General features: G+C 38.9%; 1 protein-coding gene across 1 annotated transcript in view; it reads left to right on the top strand.

The window, feature by feature from the left end:
- The first annotated feature begins 399 nt into the window (after positions 1–399).
- The window catches only part of VPS50 (VPS50 subunit of EARP/GARPII complex), a 154,572-nt gene continuing 141,094 nt past the window's right edge, over positions 400–13,877 (top strand). The window contains 5 exon segments of the mRNA XM_007939810.2: positions 400–501; positions 1,348–1,418; positions 2,132–2,249; positions 2,331–2,366; positions 12,694–12,776. Coding sequence (XP_007938001.2) covers positions 400–501; positions 1,348–1,418; positions 2,132–2,249; positions 2,331–2,366; positions 12,694–12,776 — 410 coding nt within the window.

The raw sequence follows: 13,877 nt of genomic DNA, 5'->3' as shown, positions 1-13,877 counted from the left end.
ATCACTAGTTTGCTCTCTTATGTGGTACAGAGGATTCAGGAAAGTTCTCTGTTTCTCAGATGCTCTGTTCATAAATTCACTTGAGCAGAAATTTATTTAGTTTAACAAGATCATCTTTCTATAGCTAATAATCCTGTACTGTTACCCTTACAGATGGTTACACTTTTGTGCATGTTAGTTAAAGCAGATGATACTCATATTAACACTAATAATGACCGTGTATTGAGTTTCTACTAAGGACTGGGTACTGCACTACATGTGTATTACAGTACTGTTTTAACTAATTTCATAGCCCAGGGAAGTGTGTGTGACCATAGAGTACAGTGACTGCTGTAAAACTTATTGGGACAATCGATGAAATTTTCTTGCAAAAAGTAAATGTTAAGTCTGACAGAAAGCATGTGGTCTTTTCTTTTACTTCCTCTGTTTGACTGCATGTTCTTATAGGTCTCTAAAAAGGTAGCAGATTTAATCCTTGAAAAACAGCCTGCTTATGTAAAGGTAGGATAATATTTCCTGTTTTCTCATAGTAAAAATTTTAAAATGAGTTTAAAAATGTTCAAGTTACACTTGAAACTTTTAAAATATTGTAATAATTCTTTTGTCTGTGATTTTATGCAACATATTTGGTATATGTGTGTGTGTACATATATGTATGTGTTTATATGTATATTTTTGTCTCTCTTATTTGGAAGTATTTAACAAATCGAAGAGGTGAAGAGTTTTTAATACCTAAATCTTAATTAATTGCCTTTGTTTTCTAAACTTTAGAAGTGCCAGGGAAAATTTCTTCTGTGTGATTTATAACAGAGCAGCAATATTGAACATTCAGAGGCTATTATATAAGAGTGTGGATTTGAAATATGATAAAATTGGAGTTGTCTAGCAGAATCTGTCTCTTCATTAGAAAATCAGAGACTTCAAAGTCCACTGAGATATGTATATACCTACCAGTGCTCAGATGAAGATGTTCATTGTCAAAACATCTTAGTAAACAGAAATCATATTTGTCATATCCTTAATTACTTTGTGAAATTCTGTTGGTTAGAAACATGTAAATGGATATATTATTAGTATTTGTTTGTTCCTGCCTAAAACAGGTTAGGTCTAGATTTCATTATAGGCAATACTTACTTTATATTTTGTCTTATGTCATTGTGAAAATCAATTGAAACTAGTTATTTTAGGGAATCTTATAAAAGCATACTAATAATTTTCAAGTTCAGGTTACTTTGATTTCCAAGCAGGCTTTTCTTTTAAATCCACTAGAGCTTTTGTTAGGTTACCAAACTTATAAGAAAGAAAAAGAAAATATCTCAAAAAATAATCTACTTAATCTTTCCATAGGAGCTTGAAAGAGTTACATCATTACAGACGGGTCTTCAGTTAGCTGCTGTTATCTGCACCAATGGAAGGAGGTACTGCATTTGATGAGACTTTGTTTTTTAACTTGGAACATATTTCAATAACTATGAAATCCAGCCTGGATAATTGATTTTGATGATGACTGTGCTTTCTAGAATACCCATTCATCAAGTGAATGTATATTCTCTAAAAACTATACCAAGAAGGTATGTGGGTACAGGCAATCCATATAGTTATGGGTTAAAATTTTTTACTGTTTTTGTATTGTTTAGATCAGTGCGTCTCACACTATCTGTGGTGAGAACCAGTCCCTTTTCATGGTTGTTTTCTTTTAATTTTCAGTCTATCACTGACTGATATTTTTGTAAAATTCAATAAAATCAAATAACTAAGAAAATAAAATATGTATATATTTAAAAAAAAACTAAAGGCATACAAAATATAATCCCTTATTATTATTTGATTCATCAAGCATAACATTATCCTGTCAAATTTTACTCCAAGTGTTTTAAATGCTTACCTTCAGTTTCTGTACTTTTCTTGTCACAGACCAGTAACATTTCATTGATTGGCACCTGTGTACCCACCATGCTTTGAGAAGTGCTGGTTTAGATTTAGCCATTGAATACGTTTGTCAAATAGTAGTCATAACTCCTAATTTTTAATAGTATCCTGGCTGCTACCTCGTTAGTTGCCTAATTGTTTTATATGCATTGTATTCTTATTATATTAATAAATTTAAATTATTTATTGTTCGCTTTTGCAGACACTTGAATATTGCAAAGGAAGGTTTTACTCAAGCTAGTTTAGGCCTTCTTGCAAACCAAAGGAAACGTCAGTTGCTGATTGGACTTCTGAAATCTCTAAGAACTATAAAAACATTGGTATGTACATGTTACTTTTTAAAAATTAAAACTTGATTTTGTGGTTGAAACAGATTTTACAGTTGATTTTTGTTTTTTCAGCAAAGAACAGATGTCCGCTTAAGTGAAATGCTGGAGGTAAGTTAAGAAGATTTGGAAATTTGGTGATCCTGATAATATTATGTATAAAAATAATAGTGGGAAAAATTCAGGTGTACGTTTTCTTAAATTTGGTATATGGTATAAATAGTAATTTTAGATATGTAAAGGTACTTACATTTTCTATTGACATATATGCTTCATTTAGAAAAATCAAAGTTTATTTGGGGAAAGTTTATGGAAATAGGGGCATGTTACCTTCAGTACAATTTGATTGTGTTGCATTCATTTAGCAATAAAATTATCTTATGTATGTAATATATAAAGAACTCTGCTAGCCACTCTTTGGAAGGAAGGTTGGGCAGTCCTACTTCTGTAGTGATAATGCCTCAGAAACCCAAGGAGAGGTTGCTCTGAGGTGGGACTGACTCGATGGCACATAACAACAACATTGGTGGCACTTAGGTTAAAGCACTGGGCTGCTAACCAAAAGGTTGGCAGTTTGAACTTAACCAGCTGCTCCATGGGAGAAAGATGAGGTAGTCTGCTTCCACAAAGATTTATAGCCTTGGAAACTCTGTGGGGCAGTTCTACTCTGTCCTGTAGAGTTGCTATTAGTCAAAATTAACTCTGTGGCAGTAGATTTTGTTTTTTGGTTTATGTAATACGGTAGTGATCTAAGGACTATACTGTATTTCAGTTATGTTGGATATTTCATGTTGTAAATGGTTTTCTGAGTGAGCCATCTCTTCTCTTTAATGCTTTCTTTGCATTCTGTATTTACTTCTATTATAATGTTTACTAAGCATATTGTAATATGTGTGTTTCCCCATAATACTTGAGCTCCTTGGGGCAGGTAATTTATCATCATCTCAGCATCCCCAGTGGTTTAAATTGCGTTTGTTGAATTTAGGTATGAGCATAGGGATATTTTCCTAGCCTTTCTGCATAATCACTTTATTACTTCTGACTGTAGTTATCCACTAAGCTAGGGTTTAATAAATCCATATGAAAAGTACATTTGGCATTAAATTACTGTTTGGGTGATAAAAATATTCAGAGGCTATTAATGTTTCACTGTTTTCTAAATTTATTTTTTTAGAAATATTTATTATTTCTTGGTGGTAGAACTGTTGAATGTTCATTACAAGTAGAATTCACACTATTTTGGAAGAATTTATATTGATATTACTAAAAAAAGATAAGCTAGTAGTTAAAGAATACCTTCCCTGTGCAGCAGCTTATAACTTTACCTAAGCTTTATGCCATAATTCCTTGTTTTAGGCAGCTGTTACTAAATATTTGAGGCAACAATAGAATCTTTTTAGTATTTTTTTTTTCTATCTTCATTTTACACTCTTTATATTTGATTATTTTTCTATCATTGATATCTTAATTTTTGTTTAAGTGGAATTAAAATTTTTTGATTCTGCAAATTTTGGGTAGAGCATTTTTATGGATTGAATTATATCCTCAAAAATATGTGTTGTAAATCCTAATCTCAGTGCTTGTGGTTATATCCTCATTTGGGCATAGGTTGTCTTTGTTATGTTCATGAGGCATGATTAGTATATGGTGTATCTTGCTTGAGTCAATCTCTTTCGAGATATGAGAGCTTAAACAAGTAAGCAGAGAGAGCAGTGGGGTAAAATGAATGCCAAGAGATGTCCAAGGGTCAGGAAGCAGAAGCTGAAGAGAGAACTAACCAGCATAAGACAGAATTTGGTACCAGAAGAATGGGGTGCTACTCTAACAGATCCCTAAAATGTGAAAGTAGATTTGGAATTGGGTATGAGGTAGAGGCAGGAAGAGTTTTACGGTGTTGTCTTAGTTATCTAGAGCTGCTATGACAGAAATGCCACAAGTGGATGGCTTTAACCAGCATAATTTATTCTCTCACAAATTAGGGGGCTAGAAAGCTGAATTCAAAGCACCAGCTCTAGGGGAAGGTCTTCTCTCTTTGCCTTTCAGCATCTGTGGGTCTGGAGTTCCTTGGAGATCTCCATGTGTCTTGAATATAGGAGGTTCTCAGCACAGAGACCCTGGGTCTAAAGGACATGGTCTGCTCCTGGCTCTTCTTTCTTGGTGGTAGTCAGATCCCTCTCTGCTTGCTTCTCTCTCCTTTTTTCTCATGTAAGTTAAAGAGGCCACACCTTAGGGAAACTCCCTTTATATCAGGTAAGGGCCATGACTTGAATAAGGGTGTTACATCACACCCTGATCCCTTTAGGACTGATTGGCTGATCACATCAGGAGGATGTTTACATCATTCCATAGCTGCTGGGGAGCACCCAGGGCAGGCTGGGTAAGTGAGCTGGGTACACAGGGCAGGCGGGTGTTTGGAGTGCCTTGGGGAGGCCAGGAATGGTGGGGAGTGGTTTGGACAACTAAGGGAGCCAAACTTATCTGGCACTTTGACGTACTTTAGTGGCTTGTGTGTTGCTGTGACTGGAGGCTGTGCCACTGGTGTTTCAAATGTCAGCAGGGTCACCCATGGTGGACAGGTTTCAGTGGAGCTTGCAGAGTAAGAAAGACTTGGACGAGGGAAGAGACCTTCCACTTCTCAAAGTATTGGCCAGTGAAAACCTTATGAATAGCAGTGAAATGCACTATCTGATATATTACTGGAAAACTTTATGACTGGCCCTGAAATATTGTCTGATATAGTGCCAGAAGATGAGCCCCTCAGGTTAGAAGGCACTCAAAATACAACTGTGGAGAGCTGCCTCCTCAGAATAGCGCCAACCTTAATGATATGGATAGAGTAGAGCTTTCGGGACCTCTATTTGCTGATGTGGCATGTCTCAAGATGAAAAGAAACAGCTGCAAACATCCATAAACAATTGGACTATAGAATGTATGAAGTATGACTCTAAGAGAATTGGAGTTGTCAAAAATGAAATGGAATGCATAAAAATTGATATCCTAGGCATTAGTGAGCTGAAATGGACTGGTTTTGGCTATTTTGAATCAGACAGTCATGTGATCTACTATGCTCAGAATGATGAAGAGGAATGGTGTGGCATTCATTTTTATTATCACAAAGAATGTATCAAGATCTATCCTGAAATACAATGCTGTCAGTGATAGGATTATATCCATATACCTATAAGGAAGACTGGTTAACGCTACTATTATTCAAATTTACGCACCAACTGTCAAAGCCAAAGATGAAGACGTTGAAATTTTTACCAACTTCTGCAGTCTGAAATTGACCAAACATGCAATCAAGATGTGTTAATTATCACTGGTGATCGGAATGCAAAAGTTGGAAACAAAGAAGAATCACTGGTAGTTGAAAAATATGGCCTTAATGATAGAAATAATAGAAATAACACTGGAAATGGCATGATAAAATTTTGCAAGACCAATGACTTATCCATTTGCAAATACCTTTTTTTTCAATAACGTAATTGGTGGCTATGCACATGGACTTTGCCAGATGGAGTACATAGGAATCAGATTAACTACATCTGAAACAACAGGCAATGGAGAAGCTCAATATCTTCAGCCAGGACAAAGCCAGGACTGTGGAATAGACCATCAACTGCTCATATGCAAGTTCAAGTTGAAGCTGAAGACAATTAAAAGAAGTCCACAAGAGCCAAAATATGACTTGATTATATCCCTTCTGAATTTAGAGACCATCTAAAGGGTAGATTTGATACATTACAAATGCATTACCAGTGACTGAAAATCAGAGGAACTGCAGGGTGACATCAAGAACATCATCCATTGAAGAAGGCAAAAGGTCATTAAAAAGACAGGAAAGAAAGAAAAGACCAAAATGGATGTCAGAAGAGACTTTGGAACTTGCCCCTGAATGAAGAGTAGCTAAAGCAAATGGGAGAAATGACAGGATGAAAGAGCTGAACAGAAGATTTCAAAGAGCAACTTGAGAAGACAGAGTAAATTATTACAATGAAATGTGCAAAGACCTGGAGTTAGAAAACTGTCAGGGAAGAAGAATATGCTCAGCATTTCTCAAGCTGAAAAAACTGGAGAAAAAATTTAAGCCTTGAGTTCCAATATTGAAAGATTCTATGGACAATTTATTGAATGATGCAGGAAACATCAAAAGAAGATGGAAGGAATACACAGAGTCACTGTACCAAAAAGAATTTGTTGATGTTCATCCGTTTCAGGAGGTGGTGTAAGATCAAGAACTAATGGTACTGAAGGAAGAAGTGGAAGCTGCACTGAAGGAATTGGTGAAAAACAAGGCTCCAGGAATTGACAGAATACCCATTGAGATGTTTCAGCAAATGGATACTGCACTGGAGGCACTCACTCAGTTATGACAAGAGATATGGAAGACAGCTACTTGGCCAACTGACTAGAAGAGATCCATATTTGTACCCATTCCAAAGAAAGGTGATCACATAAAATGTGGAATTTACCTAACAATGTCATTGATATCACATGCAAGTAAAATCTTACTGAAGATTATTCAAAAATGGTTGCAACAATATATTGACAGAGAACTTCCAGAAATGCAAGCTGGATTCAGAAGAGGATGTGGAATGAGGGATATCATAGCTGATGTCAGATAGATCTTGGCTCAAAGAAAAGAATAACAGAAAGATGTATACTTGTGTTTTATTTACTGTACAAAAGCATTTGATTGTATGCATCATAATAAATTATGGATAACATTGAGAAGAATGGGAATTCCAGAACACTTAATTGTATGCATGAGGAACCTGTACATAGACCAGGAGGCTGTTGTTCAAACAGAACCAGGGAATACTACATGATTTAAAATCAGGAAGGGAGTCTGTCAGGGTTGTATCTTTTCACCATACTTATTCAATCTGTATACTGAACAAATAATCCAAGAAGCTGGACTTTATGAAAAAGAATGTGGCATCAGTATTGGAGTAAGACTCATTAACAACCTGCGATACACAGACAACACCACTTTGCTTGCTTGAGGATGACTTGAAGCACTTACCTGATGAAGATTGAAGAGTACAGTCTGCAGTATGGATTATACCTCAATATAAAGAAAACAAGAGTTCTCACAACTGGACTGGTAAGCAGCAGCACGATAAATAGAGAAAAGATTGAAGTTGTCAAAGACTTCATTTTACATGGTTCTACAACACCACCAGTGGAAGCAGCAGTCGAGGCATCAGATGATGTATTGCATTGGGTAAATCTGCAGCAAAAGACCTCTTTCAAGTGGTGAAAAGTAAAATTATCTCTTTGAAGACTAAGGTACATCTAACCAAGCCATGGGATTTTCAGTCACCTCATATGCGTGTGAGAGCTGGACAGTGAATAAAAAAGGCCAAAGAAGAGTTGATGCTTTTGAATTATGGTGTTGGCAAAGAATGCCGCAAGTACCATGGACTGCTAAAATAACTAACAGATTTGTCCTCGTGGAAGTATAGCCAGAATGCTCCTTGGAAGTGAGAATGGCCAGATTTTGTCTCACCTACTTTGGTCATGTTGTCAGAAGGGACTGTTCTCTGGAGAAGGATATCATGGTTGGTAAAGTGGAGGGTCAACAAAAAAGGGGAAGGCCTTCCACACGATGGATTGACACAGTGGCTGCAACGATGGGCTCAGGTATAGCAGGGATCGTGAGACTGGCACAGGACGGGGCCTTGTTTCCTTCTGTTGTACGTAAGGCCGCTATGAGTCGGAGACAACTCGATGGCACCTAACAAAGTAACAACAACTTAACTGCCAAACCACTGAGAATTGTAACCTAGCCAAGTTGACACGTTTTTTTTAGGGACACAATTCAATTCAGGACATTCCACCTGTTGGCCCACAAAATTCATGTCTTCTCCACGTGCAGAATACTTTCATCCCATTATATCATCCCAAAAGTCTTAAATCGACCCCAACTCTAAATCCATCATGGGACAAAATTCCTCTTCTGAGAACCTGTGAAATCTAGACTACGAGTTTTCTGCTTCCAAAGTACAGTGGTGGAACTTGGTAGACATTTATAAATGGGAGAAATCGAAGAGAAAGGAGGGATAACAGGCATCAAGCAACTTCAAAACCCAGCAGAACAATTTCTCTGAGATCATCTGGGCAATGACCCTGTCTTCCACTCTGGATGTTGGCCATGCTCTACAGATTTTAGGTGGTGCAAAAGGGACAGGGATCTGGGCGGCATCTTCTGACTTCCTCTAACTACACAAGAGGAGGACAGAATCATCAGCAGCAGAAGCACAATGCCTGCTTCTTGAGGCCAGACATGCCACCACCTTCCAGCCCTCTTACTAACCTTGACACCAGCCATTCCTCCCACAGCACTCACCACCTCTCTGCTGGCTTCAGTAATTCACTGCAGTGGCCACACAGAACTCAGATTATGGGGTTTATTAGGGAAGCAACAGACCACATTTCAAGCTCAGGAACACACTCAGTCTCTCTCAGCCAGCCGTCTCTCAACTGGCAGTCTCTCTCAGTCTCCCTCAGTTTCTCTCAGTAGCACTTCTCTCTGTCAGCAGTGTGTGTATCTCATGTGTCTATCTCTCAGCAGCATGTCTTTCTCAGCCAGCAGTCAGAGAGACTCCTCCTGCCTCTAGGAGGGCTCCTTTTGAGCCTGGCAGAGTGGCCAACAACAACAACCAATCACAACATCAGAATTCACACACTGAGAGAGAGTGAACTTCCCAGAAGATTACTTTGTGTTGCTCCAGGTGGATGGCTTTAACAAGCAGCTACTCAGTTACTTACGGCAAAGTGGGAGTTACAAAGAAAATATCATATAATTTACTACACCACAGGTGGAGACCCCTTGCTGCCTTCAGGACTACTAGAGTGGCAACTCTGCTCCCTTGGCTGCTCCTTGAGCATGGCAGCCCTATCCCCTCAGCACCAGGCAGCAAATCCAGCCCCGTCTCCCTAGCACTTGTGAATGATAGCCCCACACTCCAGAATTTAGTTGTTGAAGATCTGACTCGTTGAAACCTAGAGGAGGCTGTGGCCCCACCCTCTGAGACCCCAGATGTTGTGGCCCTACCTTTTGAGACCAAGGCAGCTCTACTTTCTCTCCTCCTAGTTTCTTCATCTTCTGCTTCCTAGTTCCTTGGCCTTTTGCCTCTTGGGCTGGCCGGGCCTTTGCACTGCTCAAGCAGGTGTTACAAAGCTCTCTAGCTCTACTGATAAGTGCCTGGAGGGACCCCAATCCACCAGTAAGTGTTGGACTGAAGGTGCTTACCTTTTTTGCTCTGTTGATCTTCAAGCCTAGCCCCATTGACAAGTCCCAGGGGCACCCCACTCTGGAAGGAAACATTCAGTGCTCTTGCTCCTTGGGTTGGCTCTTGCACTGTATTGCGCTGGTCTCCTGCCACTGCTTCTCACCATCTGCACTATCTCTGGTGTTACAACTCTTCTCTTTTCTTCTGAGCCTTTACCAGAATTGCCTTTGATGTCCCTAATTCCACCAACAGTGTTTTCTAGGCAATGTAGGCTTTTATTATTAGGTACCTTACCATTACCCAATTCCAAAATTGCTTCCACGTTTTAGGTGTCTGTTAGAGCAGCACCCAACTCTTAGTAACAAATTCTGTCTTGGTTATCTAGTGCTGCTATAACAGAAATACTGCAAGTGAATGGCTTTGACAAACAAATTTATTCTCTCAGTTTAGGAGGCTGGAAGTCTGAATTCAGAGCACTGGCTCTTGGGGAAGGCATTTTCTCTCTGTTGACTCTGGATGAAGGTCCTTTTCTCCTTTCAGCATCTGTGGGCCTGGCATTCTTTGGAGATCTCCCCGTGTCTTGGCATCAATCTTTCTTTGGGTCTGGGAAGTTCTTAGTACAGAGACCCTGGGCCTAAAGGACTTGCTGTGTTCATGGCTCTTCTTTCTGAGTCATAGTCAGGTCCCTCTCTCTATCTCTCACTCTCACTTTTCTCTCCTTTTTTCTCTTGTAAGATAAAAGGTGATGCAGGCCACACTCCAGGAAAACTCCCTTTACATAAGGGCTGTGACTTGAGTGAGGATGCTTCATCTCACCCCAGCCCCCTTACAAATGATTGGCTGATCACATCAGATCACATCATAGGGAATGATTACATCATTCCATAACTGCCAGACTACATCATTACATAACTACCAAACCATTGAGAATCAGCCTAGCCAAGTTGACACATATGTTTTGGGGACACAATTCAATCCATGGCAAGTGCCTAATAGTAGAAGCCTAGGGAGCTTTGGTGGTGCAGTGCCTAAGGCATTTGACTCCTAACCACCAGGTTGGTACTTCAAACCTATCAGTCACTCCATGGAAGGAAGATGGGGCAATCTTTTTCCATAAGGATTTACCCCCTCGGAAATCCAGTGGGGGTCACTGTCAGTGGGAATTGACTCGATGGTAGTGAGTTTGGTTTTGTTTTTGTTTAGTTTGCTTTGAAGAGAGTGTTGGTAGAATTATAGATGTCAAAGCCACTTCTGGTGAAGGCTTTAGAAGAAGGTGAGCAGAGTTATAGAGAAAGTCTCTATTGTCTTAGAGACTTAGGGTACCAGCAGCAGAATGTTGCTAGCAATGTGGGTGTTAAATGTGCTTCTGGTGAGCCTTTAAAAGAAAATGATGGACATGCGATTGGACAGTGGAGGAAATGTAGTGCTTTTTTATTAGTGGCAAAGAACTTGTCTAAATTATGGTCAAATATTTGGCGGAAGGTAGAACTTGTAAATGATAAATAAAGTTGGGTATCTGCCTGATGAGATTTCTATACAAGATCTTAAAGGGGCTGCATGGTTTCTCCTTGCCATTTATAGTAAAATGCAAGAGGCAAGTGATGGACTTAAAAATGAACTGTGCAAAATGAAACCAGAACTTAAAGATTGGGAAAATGTTGTACAAACTAAGGCCGTGTGTCCCAGAATGTTTACCACGATGTGACTGTACAGTCTTTTGTTGAAGAGACTGAGCCTGTGACTGATGTATCTAATCAACTACCACAGCAGAAAACCATCAGCTTTGACTGAAAAGGACAGAGAAAGAACAAAAGGAGAGAATGCTGTCTGCTTCTTAGAATTCTGCAGACGAGAAATAGGCCAAAGAAGCTACATCTGCTGTCCTCCAAGCAAAGAAAAGAACCATTCCCGGAGCAGCTCAGAGATCAGCAAAACTGTTGGAAGGAACATGGAAGCAAAGCCTTCACTGTTTAGCAGGGGTGGGCCACCATCTCTTGGATCTCAAAGGTTGAGACTACAGCCTCCTAGATTTCAAATAGATCTTCACCAACTGGGTTCTGGAGTATGGGGCTGCCATTAAGATGTGCCAGTGGTATGGGACTGCTGCCCAAAACTGAGGACGCGGGGTTGCCATGCCCAAGGGAAAGAAGCGTGGGCCTGCAGGGGCCAAGAGTTTGAGGTTGCCACTCAGACCAGTGACTGGGGCTGCCTAAAGCCGAAGGAGCAGAGATCCCAGAGGGCCTGGAAGGCAGAGCTGAAGCCCAGGACCAAGGGACCTCCACCTGGGATTCTTGGAGTATGACCCAAGCAAGAGCCTGGGCAGTGGGGCCATCGCCCAAATGGTTCCAAAGAACAGATGATTATTTTCAAGCCTTGGGAGTGAATGTAAATTGTTCTGCTGGATTTTGGACTTGCTTGGTGCTTGTCATTCTTCTTTCTGTCCAGTTTCTCCCATTTGTAGGAAAGTCTGCCTTGTGCCTGTCCACCATTGTACTTCAGAAACAGACAACTTGTATTCTAGATTGCACAGGTTCACAGATGAAGAGGAATTTTGCCCCAGTATGGAATATGCCTGAAATCTCACCCATTATTTAATTTAGATGATTCAGAAGATGAGACTTTGGACTTGGAGTTGACTTAAGATTTTTGGGATGATTGGGTATGGAAAGGATATGAATTTTTTTGGGCCAAAGGCTGGGATGTTATGTATTGAATTAATGTCCCCCAAAACACAGATGTTGTAAGTCCTAACCTCTGTGCCTGTGGTTATAACTCCATTTGGGAATGGGTCGTCATTGTTATATTAATGAGACAGGATTAATGTATGCTGTATTTTGAGTCAATCTTTTTGAGATATAGAAGAGATTAAACAAGTGAGTAGAGAATGAGATGGGGTAAGATAAATGCCAAGACACATGGAGATCTCCAAGGAACCAGGAAGCAGAAGGTGAAAAAACAAGGACCTTCCTCCAAAGCTGACAGAGAGAGAAAGCCTTCCCCTTGGGCACTGCTCTGAATTCAGAGTTTTAGTGTCTTAAACTGTGAAAAACTAAGTTTCTGTTTGTTAAAGTAGTTCACTTGTGGTGTTTTTTGTTATACTAGCACTAGATAACTAAGACACATATGAACAGAGGTTTGATTTTTTTCAGAGACTTTAAGAAAAATGTTTCCAGCCTAATGATTTCTGTTGTTATCTTAAGGAGGAAGACTATCCAGGAGCTATTCAGTTGTGCCTGGAATGCCAGAAAGCTGCCAGCACTTTTAAACATTATAGTTGTATAAGGTAAGATAATATAAAAGTTTCAAAGATGACTTTATTTTCAGTTTTTAATGAAGGTTTTATGACATTGTATTAATAAACATTGAAAGTTTGTATGAAGTGCTGTGTTCTATTTTGGAATTCTTGTTCATGAGTGAGCAGTATGATAAAATTACAAATAATAGTTCTTAAGATTTAAACGATTAGATACTTTTTAATCACGCCCCTTCTTGTCACCTCAGTGAAACCGTTTTTTAAATGTTCTTTCCAATCTAATCAGTTTTGTTTTTATAGAATAGTAGAGAAGAATAAATTAATCTGTTCACATCTCCATTACATCTCCTGAGAATTCTTCCTCCTTAACTTTGCCTAGCTTATAAATATTGAGAGAGTTATTACAGCATGTTTTTAGATCCAGATGGTTCAAGTGTTTGACTCATCATGATAAGAATTCTTTTGGAAAATTTAGGTGTGATTTTAGTTTATATCATAATTATCTTTGTAATATTTAAGTGATCATGTATTTAGTATTCTATATCTTTTGTTTAATTGTTTATAAAATACACAATGTAAAAACTGCATTCTTTGCTATCAGTTCTAACTTTGTTAATATTTTTTTGGTTTTCTTAAAACGAAGAATTTGCATTATTGGTAATAGTAGTTTGGGAAGAGAGGTTTCAATCTCAGATGCAATCCCCATCAGTCTTCTAAACCCAACACAAATAAGCATACAATCTAAGTAAGAATAGTATACTAGCCATGCAGTCCAGTTTCAAATGAAATTTGAAACTACCTATCCCAGAATGCAGGCCTTAGCCTCTCTCTATGGAAATTCTGGCAGTCAGTGGGCATGACACACTGATATTATAGATGTTGATTGCAAGTACCTGAAAAATAAAAGAATTATGGTAGAGCAACATTAACATAGGTTTGAATTAAATTTTTTATTTCAAAAAAATTATGTGTAAAAATTGCATTTCTGCTAGGCATAGATTGTTGTTGTTGTTGTTATGTGCCGTCGAGTTGGCCCCAACTCATAGCGACCCCTCCTTGGGTTTCCGAGGCAGTATCACTACGGAAGTAGGATTGCCCAACCTTCCTTCCGAGGAGTGGCTGGTGGGTTTG

Source organism: Orycteropus afer, unplaced genomic scaffold (assembly GCF_000298275.1).
Source record: "Orycteropus afer afer isolate SDZICR_OR568_19922 unplaced genomic scaffold, OryAfe1.0 scaffold00063, whole genome shotgun sequence".
NCBI classification, from domain to species: domain Eukaryota; kingdom Metazoa; phylum Chordata; class Mammalia; order Tubulidentata; family Orycteropodidae; genus Orycteropus; species Orycteropus afer.
The sequence above is the reverse complement of the archived record's forward strand: the minus strand, read 5'-3'. Positions and strand labels throughout refer to the sequence as shown.